This window comes from Lactuca virosa, chromosome 3 (assembly GCF_052849685.1).
Source record: "Lactuca virosa cultivar CGN04683 chromosome 3, Lactuca_virosa_CGN04683_v6, whole genome shotgun sequence".
In the NCBI taxonomy this organism is placed as follows: Eukaryota; Viridiplantae; Streptophyta; class Magnoliopsida; order Asterales; family Asteraceae; genus Lactuca; species Lactuca virosa.
The window spans coordinates 47166270-47175359 of NC_136428.1; the positions used below are offsets into that span (position 1 = coordinate 47166270).

The window sequence follows — 9090 nt, forward strand, 5'->3', positions numbered from 1 at the left end:
CACCACACGCAAGCTTTTCCTTTTCCGAGTAGGCACACTACCTCTTCCTGCTTGTACTCCCACAGGCAAACCAGAAGGAACAAAAACCGACGAATGAACTCGGGAAACGACCCCAACGGCCGGCTAGGAAGGTGACGCAGGCCCGCTAGAACCTATATTTCCCCTTCCACCAAAAGCAGTCCAACAAGCTCCCGCATACGTATTTCAGACACAGGAGGAGGAAGAACCTCTATGAGAGCGATCTCCCGATGGCAAAGCTTGCCCTGATAGTGACCACACAGGGCCATCTCCAAAGAAATCTCGGCCTCCGCAGCTATGAAAACAAATGCCAAAAGTAAGATCTCACAAGCCAACAAGATATTTATTCCTCACTCTGTTTTCAAAAAAAAGAGGGGGGGGGGGGAGGAGATGAATTAATACCGCATCTCATGACGAACATTTGCGTCGTCGTCCCGCGAGCCCTCCAGACGACACTCATACCAGCCGCGGCAAGAATAAAGTCTTCCCAGTTTTCTCCACTAACAGTAACGCTCCCCAGCCATCTGCCGAGAGTCAGATTGTCCCCAAACAGCTTGGGGAGACGATCGGGAAAGTCTCGTTTTCTACGATACCCATGCCCCACGAGGTTCCGGTCGACCCAAAGTCATTGCCTTTGCCAGTTTTTCTTCGAAGTATCCAGTTCGGAGATCAGTTGATGAAAGCCCCGTCGCTTAGCTAGGGTACGGACGCTGGAGTTTGTAGTTGAACAAAAAAAGTAACTGAAAACCCAAAAGGTGGGAACGCGACCCAAAGAGCGACATATCAGTTCAAAACCGACGATCTTATTGACATCGCTCGGGGTTAACTCGTCGACAGTAAAACCGTAATATTGCACGATCATATCGAAAAAATACGATGTCGGCAGGTGCAACCCCGCTTCGAACAAAGGAATGGGGACTCTAACTTTCCCTGGAGGACGATCGTAGATCGATACCCCCTTTGCCGGAATCATTACACCATGCTCCAACAAGAAACCGAAGCGGTCTTGCAGAAACTGGAACTCCTCAGCAGTAGGGACTCTATCGTAACGGTCCATTGTCGAGGAAAAAATAAGTGATCGGAAAGAAGAATTCTCAGAATGCCCAGATAGATACAACGAGGATGAAGAAAGGAGGTAAGGATGAAAGGTCTTGGAAAAAGGGAGATTTTAAAGAAAAAATCGGTGTCACGAACCGTCTGACGATGGATCTGACACATATTAACGGCGCTGCCTAAGGCCCGTCAAACGATAGAACTAATCCCAGGCATACACGTGTCGAGATATAGGCTCGAACGACGATGCTGTCATGCCGACGCATACGCCTACAAGCCTAAGGGACTTGTTAACGTATCCCTCAGGGGAACGTCAAAAGAGAATTCAAACTGAAACTGGGCTTGGCCTGGTCAGAACCCAGTCTAAAGCCAAGTTCGGGCCTTCGCCAACGCGAAGGACGCTGATAAGGCGGTTAAGGTGCAGAGTCGCGCCTAAACCCCTTCTCCAGGAAGTCATACCCTGGAAAACGTGGGACCAGTCAGAGAGTCTCACTCGCCCATTAGACGATAGCCACGATCTTCGTAAACGTTTGGAAGATCTCCTTCCAGCCAATGAGAGAACGAGGCAAAACATGTGACGGAGGACCCTCCAATATAGGTAAGCCACGTCGCACCTCACGAGGGAATCCTCAACATAATCAGTTGAGAGACACACCCCTTAAACAGGTATAAAAGGATCCTTCTTCCACACGAGGAAGGGGACGGAATTCTCTCTTTTCTGTAATCAGTTACCACATCTCTTAGATATCATACTAACTAGATCGTCGGAGCTTCGTCCCAGGAACCCCTCCCGGACGTCGACTAACGATATCTTTCCTGTTTTGTACTGTGATATCAGGGGAAGACGCTTTCGCGAGGTTCATCCGGCAATCTCAGCCCAATCATTCTCCGACTTATCACAACACTAAGACTTATGATAACCAATCTTTGGGTCACAACCCGAATTAGGAACGATTCGGAACAGGGTGTTACAGTTGGATAGAGGATGGGGGAATCAGCGGTGACTGGCGTTGATGTAGAAGATGCTCTAATAGATATGACGTGAAGAATCCTGAGGAAGGGAGGGGGAGAAGAATGTCGGTGTATAGATCTCCAAGATGAATTCGGGCAGTGAAAGTTGAGGTGTGATTCCAGTTAAAACTAAAAAAATTTAGGATTGGGCGTAACAATCTTAATCTTGGGGGGAATAGAAAGCGGGAAACCTGAAATTTTCAATAGCTTTTATTCTTGGAGGGAATAAGAAGCGGAAACCTAAAATTTTCAATACGATACACTGTCACACAAATTATATTCCACTAAAAGCTTATATATAGTGACATAAAACCAACGCGTTGCTAAAAGTTTGTGCCACTAAATGTAATTTTGTTTGTAGTGGTGGTTGCACGACATGGGGTATTGATTTTAGTTGTCTCCGACTGTGACATCCACTCTACTTCCACGTTTTGGAGGAAGTTTCACGAGGATTTGGGTACTCAGTTATTTTTTTGGTACCACCTACCACCTACAAACCGATAGACAAAGTGAGCAGACCATTCAGACTCTTGAGGATATGCTGCTGGCGCGCATGTTGGATTTTGGTGGGAGTTGGGATACCTACCTTCTTTTGGCTGAGTTGTCTTACGACAATAGTTATCATGAAAGCATTGCCATGCCTCCCTTTGAGTTGCTTTATGGGAAAAGATGTCGGACTCCAATTTTCTGGGGGAGAGGTCAGTCAGCGGGTGATGGGGAGCACCGAGGTGGTACTCAAGACCATTTAGTTGATTCAATAGGTGGGTGATAGGTTGCATACCGTGCAGCGCAGGCTGAAAAGTTACACTGACTGACGCCAATCTGACCTTGAGTTTCAGATGGGAGATCTTGTGCTCCTGAATGTGTCACCTTGGAAAGATGTCATCTGGTTTCAAAAACGAGGCAAGTTAGGCCCCATATTTATTGGTTCATTCAGAGTTATCGCGCAGGTGGGCAAGGTTATGTACCGATTGGATTTACCCACCGAGCTTAACCAGATTCACGACACATTTCATGTTTCTCAACTGCGGAAATGTCTGACTAATGATTCTGAAATGGTTCCCTTGGATGACATTCGGGTCGATGATCGCCTGAATTATATGGAGAGACTGACTGTGATTCTAGACAGGAGGACGAAGACCTTGCACAACAAGGTAGTAAGTTTGGTGAAGGTGCAATGGCAACACCAGAAAGGGTTGCGAATGGACTTGGGAACCCAAAGATGATATGAGGGAGCATTATCCTGAGTTATTTGCAGCAGCAGATTTTGAGGACGAAATCTGATTCAAGTGGGGGAGAGTTGTAACAATGGTTCTTATGATTTTAGTTTCATTAATTTAGTTTGGGATTTTGTCTATGCTACGACGTGGTCATGGATTGACCACGATGTGGAAGCCCGGTTTAGGGAAATGTGCATTCGTGAACCATCACGGCGTGGCAAGGTCTTGGACACGACGTGACGATGGCTAGGGTTTAAAACCCTAGGTTCCAGGATTAGTGCCCCATTTAAAGGCATTAACTCCTAAGGCTGCCTCATTTAGCAGCCTCCATCCTCTAAAAACGATCCCCACCCAAACACGAGCCTCTTTGTGTGTGTTCTAAGAATGTGAAGCCATTTTGTGAAGCTTGGAAGAAGGAGTCAATCTAGTGGTTTGGAAACTTGGTTTTGGCTTGTATCTAGCATCTTTATCTCATTTCTGACCTTGTGGAGGTATAAAGTCTCAACCTTGATCATTGTATATTTAGATCTTATGCTAGGTTATTTTATGATCTTTTAGTCCCAATCTTCTTGTCTTTGGAGTTTAGGTAAACTCCAGAGTATTCGAGTGCATTATATAGTTCTAGACCATGGTATTGGTTGGAAAGTGGTCTTGCATGACCTACGGTGGTGTCCATGCAATTGGTGCAACCATTAAGAACCTAGGATTAGAGATCTCGACTTATTGGAGTGTATTAATGGATAAAGTTGGATAAAGTGATACGAGCTTAATCCATTAAGTTGTTTATGCCTAGTTACCATGACGTGGTGGCTGGCCTGGTCGCGATTGTTTTGTCGTAATGCTCTCACGATGTGGCCAAATGGGTGGTCACGACATGAGGATCGTCCGGGGTGACTTTGACCGTTGACTTTTTGACATGGTTGACTTTTGGATAAATGGTTAGTGTGAAAGATAGACTAAGGACTAATCTTGAATATTTCGATAGGTGGGTTGTAACACCGGTTCCTTGATTAGTTTGAGTTGTGGTTGATCATATTCGAGTGTGAGGTGAGTTTTCTCACTATACTATGTAGAGTGTTATATTATCTTTTTTTATCGTTGCATGTATGTTGGATTGAGCCCATTATGCTGGGTGGGGCCCGTTATGTGGGCGAGGTCCGATGTTATGTATGATATGTGATATTTTTGGGAACTCACTAAGCTTTGTGCTTACGGTTTTGTGGTTTAAATGTTTCAGGTACTTCTGGTTCCAAAGAGAAGGGTCCGACATGATTGCACAACATCCCCTGGATTTTTATTCCGTATTGTTTATTTGATTTACTCTGATGTTGAGAATATTTATACTTTGGTTGGTTTTGAAACAAATGGTTGTATCATTTTGGGTGTTTTGAAAATGAAATTTTTACTAGTATTTTTTTGGGACCTTACACATTTTATTTATTTATTCTTCTACTCCAAATAAACCTTCAACATTTTTGGTTTTTCTCGAAAACCCCTTACATTTTATAACTTTTTTTGAAAAAATGACTAAAAGGGTCGGATAAAAAAATACAACTTTTTAGGCAAAAAGCAAAGAAAATGTCCGATAAAGTCTCAATATTTTGTATCCGTATACGGTTACATTTATTTTTTGAACAAAAAAACCCCGATTATCTATTTTTATACGTTGATCTGTTATTTTCTATTGGAAAAAAATAAAGGTTGTTTTATTAATTTGGATAAAATATAAAATAATCGAGACTTGTTTGTTTAAAAAATAAAAGTTAGAATTAAATCATAAACTAACCCAAAATATTTAACTTTATTTGACATTTTCTCAAAAAATAAAATTAAACTTTAATCTGAGATATATATATATATATATATATATATATATATATATATATATATATATAAGATCTTCTACTATAATAAATGAAGATAATTTTGCCACATGTCAATCTCTAATAAGTTTTGACACTTTTTATTTTGTGATATTTTTTTAAATAAATAATATCCACATGTCAATTTATGTTTTTTTTTCAATTTTTGAAATTAAAAAACCACATAATACTTAAATTTATATATATATATATATATATATATATATATATGTAAGGTATCAAATGTAATAAACATTATACTAAATTGCAATTAATATGTTTCTTCATTCCTTATTTTAAAATTTTATTTAAAAAAATACTTATTATTTATATTTTAATATTTTATTTTTTTTAATCAACCCGTATAATACATTGGTTATACACAAAATATAGTATTTTATGAAAATAAGCCTTGGGCATGAGCTAGGGTTTTATTTCAGCAAACTTTTTAGCATACACAACTGATGGAGATTTTAGGGATATTAATTTTCAGATGGTTCAAACCAATCGAAAGGATATCTGAATTTGAACACTGCACACCATTTCTGCCGACGGTCAAGGGTCCGAAATTCTGGATGAATGGAGAATTGGAATTACATGTATCGCCTATAATCGCCGAATTCACCCCATTATCACCTGAAAGCAGACGATGAGGAAGGCTGATTCAATCAATCGAAGGGTGAGATCCACCATTTTCATCAAGGTAACATTCACACACTGCCATTGTTTTCTTCTTAATTCTTAACTATTTCGAACTCCATTATCTGAGTACAAGAGGTCAAATACCAGTAGCATGCCACATCTCTAGATTTCTTTATCATTATCATTATTATTTATGTTACATTACCAAGAAAACAGTAGATAATAGTTTTATATGGTTACTTGATGCAATAGTGTGGCAACACATTTTGGGTATCGATCATTTGGATAGTGCCTCTGTCGTAAAACCAATCACCAACTGCCTGTGCAATAGCCTGTTAAAATTGTGTTTCAATTTACAATGCTATAGAAATAGAGATGATGAGTGAACATGTTTGAAGGAGATGTTTACCTTATGGTTCAATTCCCAAGCAGAATTTCCTGACCATTTTGATTGGTATTCACATTGGCCATGAGTAAAACAATTGTTAACAAACCATCCTCTTGATGTACCATTTCCAACCACCAAAAATGCTTCTAAAAACTCCCATCTGAAATCTAATCAAAAGCAACAAGAAAAAGATATTACAAGCGTCATCTACTTTCTATAAACCAACTAAGTGGCTGTTTGATAACATCTTTATGGAGCCATTCAGAGGCCAACATTCAGCGAGTTTATTGACCTTGTAGCCTTTGGATCTGTGCAGATGAACACACATTGATATCTTCCTTGCATTTGGTAAAGAGTCCCTTAGGATCTGCTTGTGGTGTAGCCAAGATGTTTTGTACCTTAATATTTACAAAATCAAGTCAAAGAACAAGTGTAAGATGTAATCCATTCAACTTCGTTTGTACTTAGGAGAAAAATAAAATAAAAAATTCTGATATATTGTTTTAAAAGCTTACCTGGAATGTATCGTATGTAGTTTGTAATATAAAAACAGGTGTTTTGACATATGGGATGACAAATTGTGGGTAGAAACACTGCAATATAATTTTTGTTAGTAAAGTAGGTTCCATGAATCTATGGTGAGTATAAAATGTTTGCAAGATACAAGTGCTTACTAGACTTGGCTTCATTTTTGAAGTACATTCGGGATTCAAATTTTTAGATGATCCCTATAAACACCAATAAACGTTTATCTTCCAAATTATGTGATTTTTGGAATAATTTACATCATGAGCTATCGAAAAGGAATAGTAAAAGGAGATAGCAGTAACATACATGTAATGTAACTATCATATCGTAGTATCCCTCAAACTTATATTCTCCAGATAGGTCTTTTCTGTTAAAATTCAACGAAAAATACATATGAATAACCATATCGATTGGGAAGAAATGTACATATGTGTGAGAAATAATAATGTCTTAATTGATGTAGGAAGATAAACTTACACATGAGCAAAATAACCAGCATCAGAAAAGCATTTTACTCGAGTACTTTTGGGAAAGAGATCTCGGAACTTGTCACAGTGTAGTATGGAAGCTAATCCACCAGCCGAAGATCCCGACAAAAGAGCCTGTTGCCATTGTGTTTGAGATTCTTAAAATCGAAACAAATGAGAATACAAATAGAGGGGATGAGATTTTACATTTGATGCAAACTTCATCCCTTTGCTAAGCAACTCCTCAACAATGGCATTAAAGACCCTTGCACCCCTGAAATGAAGATTTGTAGCCTTCAAAACAAATGACAATGAGATAATTCATAAGAAATAGTAAGATGCTAAGATAAACAAAAATTAACTCCAATTTAACCCAAATATATATATATATATATATATATATATATATATATATATATATATATATATATATATATATATATGGCTTACAGGATCAACTGCTTCCACATCTCCGGTAAATGACGACCCATCACAATATCTCATGACGACCCTGTTCCAATTGTAGAAATCTATGGAAAATAATTTATACTTTTTTTTTGTTTGTTTCCAAGGTCTTTCATAATCATCACTTAAAGTAATAAAAACACGTACTCGGATTTAATTCTTGCTTATTGCTCATAATACCCGTGAAGTTGTAGTCAGAACTCTTCATGTTCTTCGATGATCCATATAGATTATATGTCCTACTATAACAATCTTTTACTGAATAGCACCATCCTCCACCCTAACAAAAAATAACCTCACCAACATATATATACCTACACATGCAATATATATATATATATATATATATATATATATATATATATATATATATATATATATATATATATATATATATACTGACCTGTATATGAACCAGCCAATTTTGAAGACCTTCACCAAAACCTGCATCAAACTGATATGCTGGTGGGCTTCCATCTAAGCAAACTTCAGACCACCAGTTTACCACAATCAAAAACAAAAACTTTCTATTAATAGAAAAAAAAAGGCTAAACAACCAAAGTTCACCTGCTCCTTTGGCCACAGCTCCCTCAATGAGGGTTATACCCTCCCCACTTGTGTTTTCAATTTTTAGAAGTATGAATATAGATACTAGTGAGTGTGGGAGCCATTTGTTTGATCTTACTTTCATTGTAGTATATACTCAAAAAATTGCAAACCTCAAGGTCAGATGTGTGCGTGTATATATATATATATATATATATATATATATATATATATATATATATATATATATATATATATATATATATATTGGTCACTTTTAAAAGTAAATTCACATTCATAATATGAAACAAACTTTAAAAGATATGATATGATGAACTAAGAAAATTGCTTCTGCTTATTTATTTACTTTTGTTAAATTAGTAAAAAATATTAAGATATAATTATTGTAAAATCATAAATATATGTTGGATTTCAAACAGGAAGAAGAACATGTTCAATATTCGAAGAAAAAAGTATGTTCATTTTATACTGAAATCTAACAATAACAAAAAGTTAAAAAAATCACGGCAAAAGCGAAATAGATAGATTACGATAAAAATACAAAAAGTCTCGTTAAATTGAAAAAGGTGTAATAATAAATAATATTTCGTATTCTGAAATTTTAAGAACATATCCTAGACCTAACAAAAAATTAAAGAACCTGAAAAAGATGGAGTAGATTGTAATAAATGCATAAAAAAGACATTTAGTTAAAAAAAAAAACGATTATACTAGAGACAAAGAAGTTTTTTGGAAATGTTTGGTAGAGAGAAAAATCTGTGGCTTTTTCAACACTAAGATCCAAAATGGTCCATCTCGAAAATGGAGATCAATTTGACAAATACTCAAAAATTAGATTATTTCCTTTTATCTATGATGTGATATTTCTG

At 37.2% G+C, this 9090-nt stretch overlaps 1 protein-coding gene and 1 long non-coding RNA gene across 6 annotated transcripts; one reads left to right on the plus strand and one right to left on the minus strand.

Annotated features, from left to right (window-relative positions):
• Nucleotides 1–5559: 5559 nt before the first annotated feature.
• On the minus strand, nucleotides 5560–8378 carry LOC145165597 (pectin acetylesterase 8-like). Of its 5 annotated transcripts, none has more exons than XM_079084356.1 (13): nucleotides 8222–8378; nucleotides 8058–8140; nucleotides 7802–7934; nucleotides 7640–7719; nucleotides 7397–7483; nucleotides 7200–7324; nucleotides 7029–7089; nucleotides 6869–6922; nucleotides 6710–6787; nucleotides 6487–6592; nucleotides 6216–6361; nucleotides 6047–6122; nucleotides 5560–5800 (listed from the first exon to the last, which is right to left on the minus strand). In XM_079084356.1, exons 1-12 carry the CDS (start codon nucleotides 8343–8345, stop codon nucleotides 6084–6086), a joined length of 1116 nt encoding a protein of 371 aa, XP_078940482.1. In that variant the 5' UTR covers nucleotides 8346–8378; the 3' UTR covers nucleotides 5560–5800; nucleotides 6047–6083. The 5 variants fall into 5 exon arrangements, with proteins under 5 accessions (XP_078940482.1, XP_078940480.1, XP_078940478.1 ...); XM_079084354.1 differs by having other exon boundaries at nucleotides 6047–6126; XM_079084352.1 differs by having other exon boundaries at nucleotides 6047–6138.
• Nucleotides 5728–6798, plus strand: LOC145165599 (uncharacterized). Its single transcript, XR_013740138.1, has 2 exons — nucleotides 5728–5867; nucleotides 6511–6798. It is a non-coding gene; the product is annotated as an uncharacterized LOC145165599 (long non-coding RNA).
• Nucleotides 8379–9090: the final 712 nt, after the last annotated feature.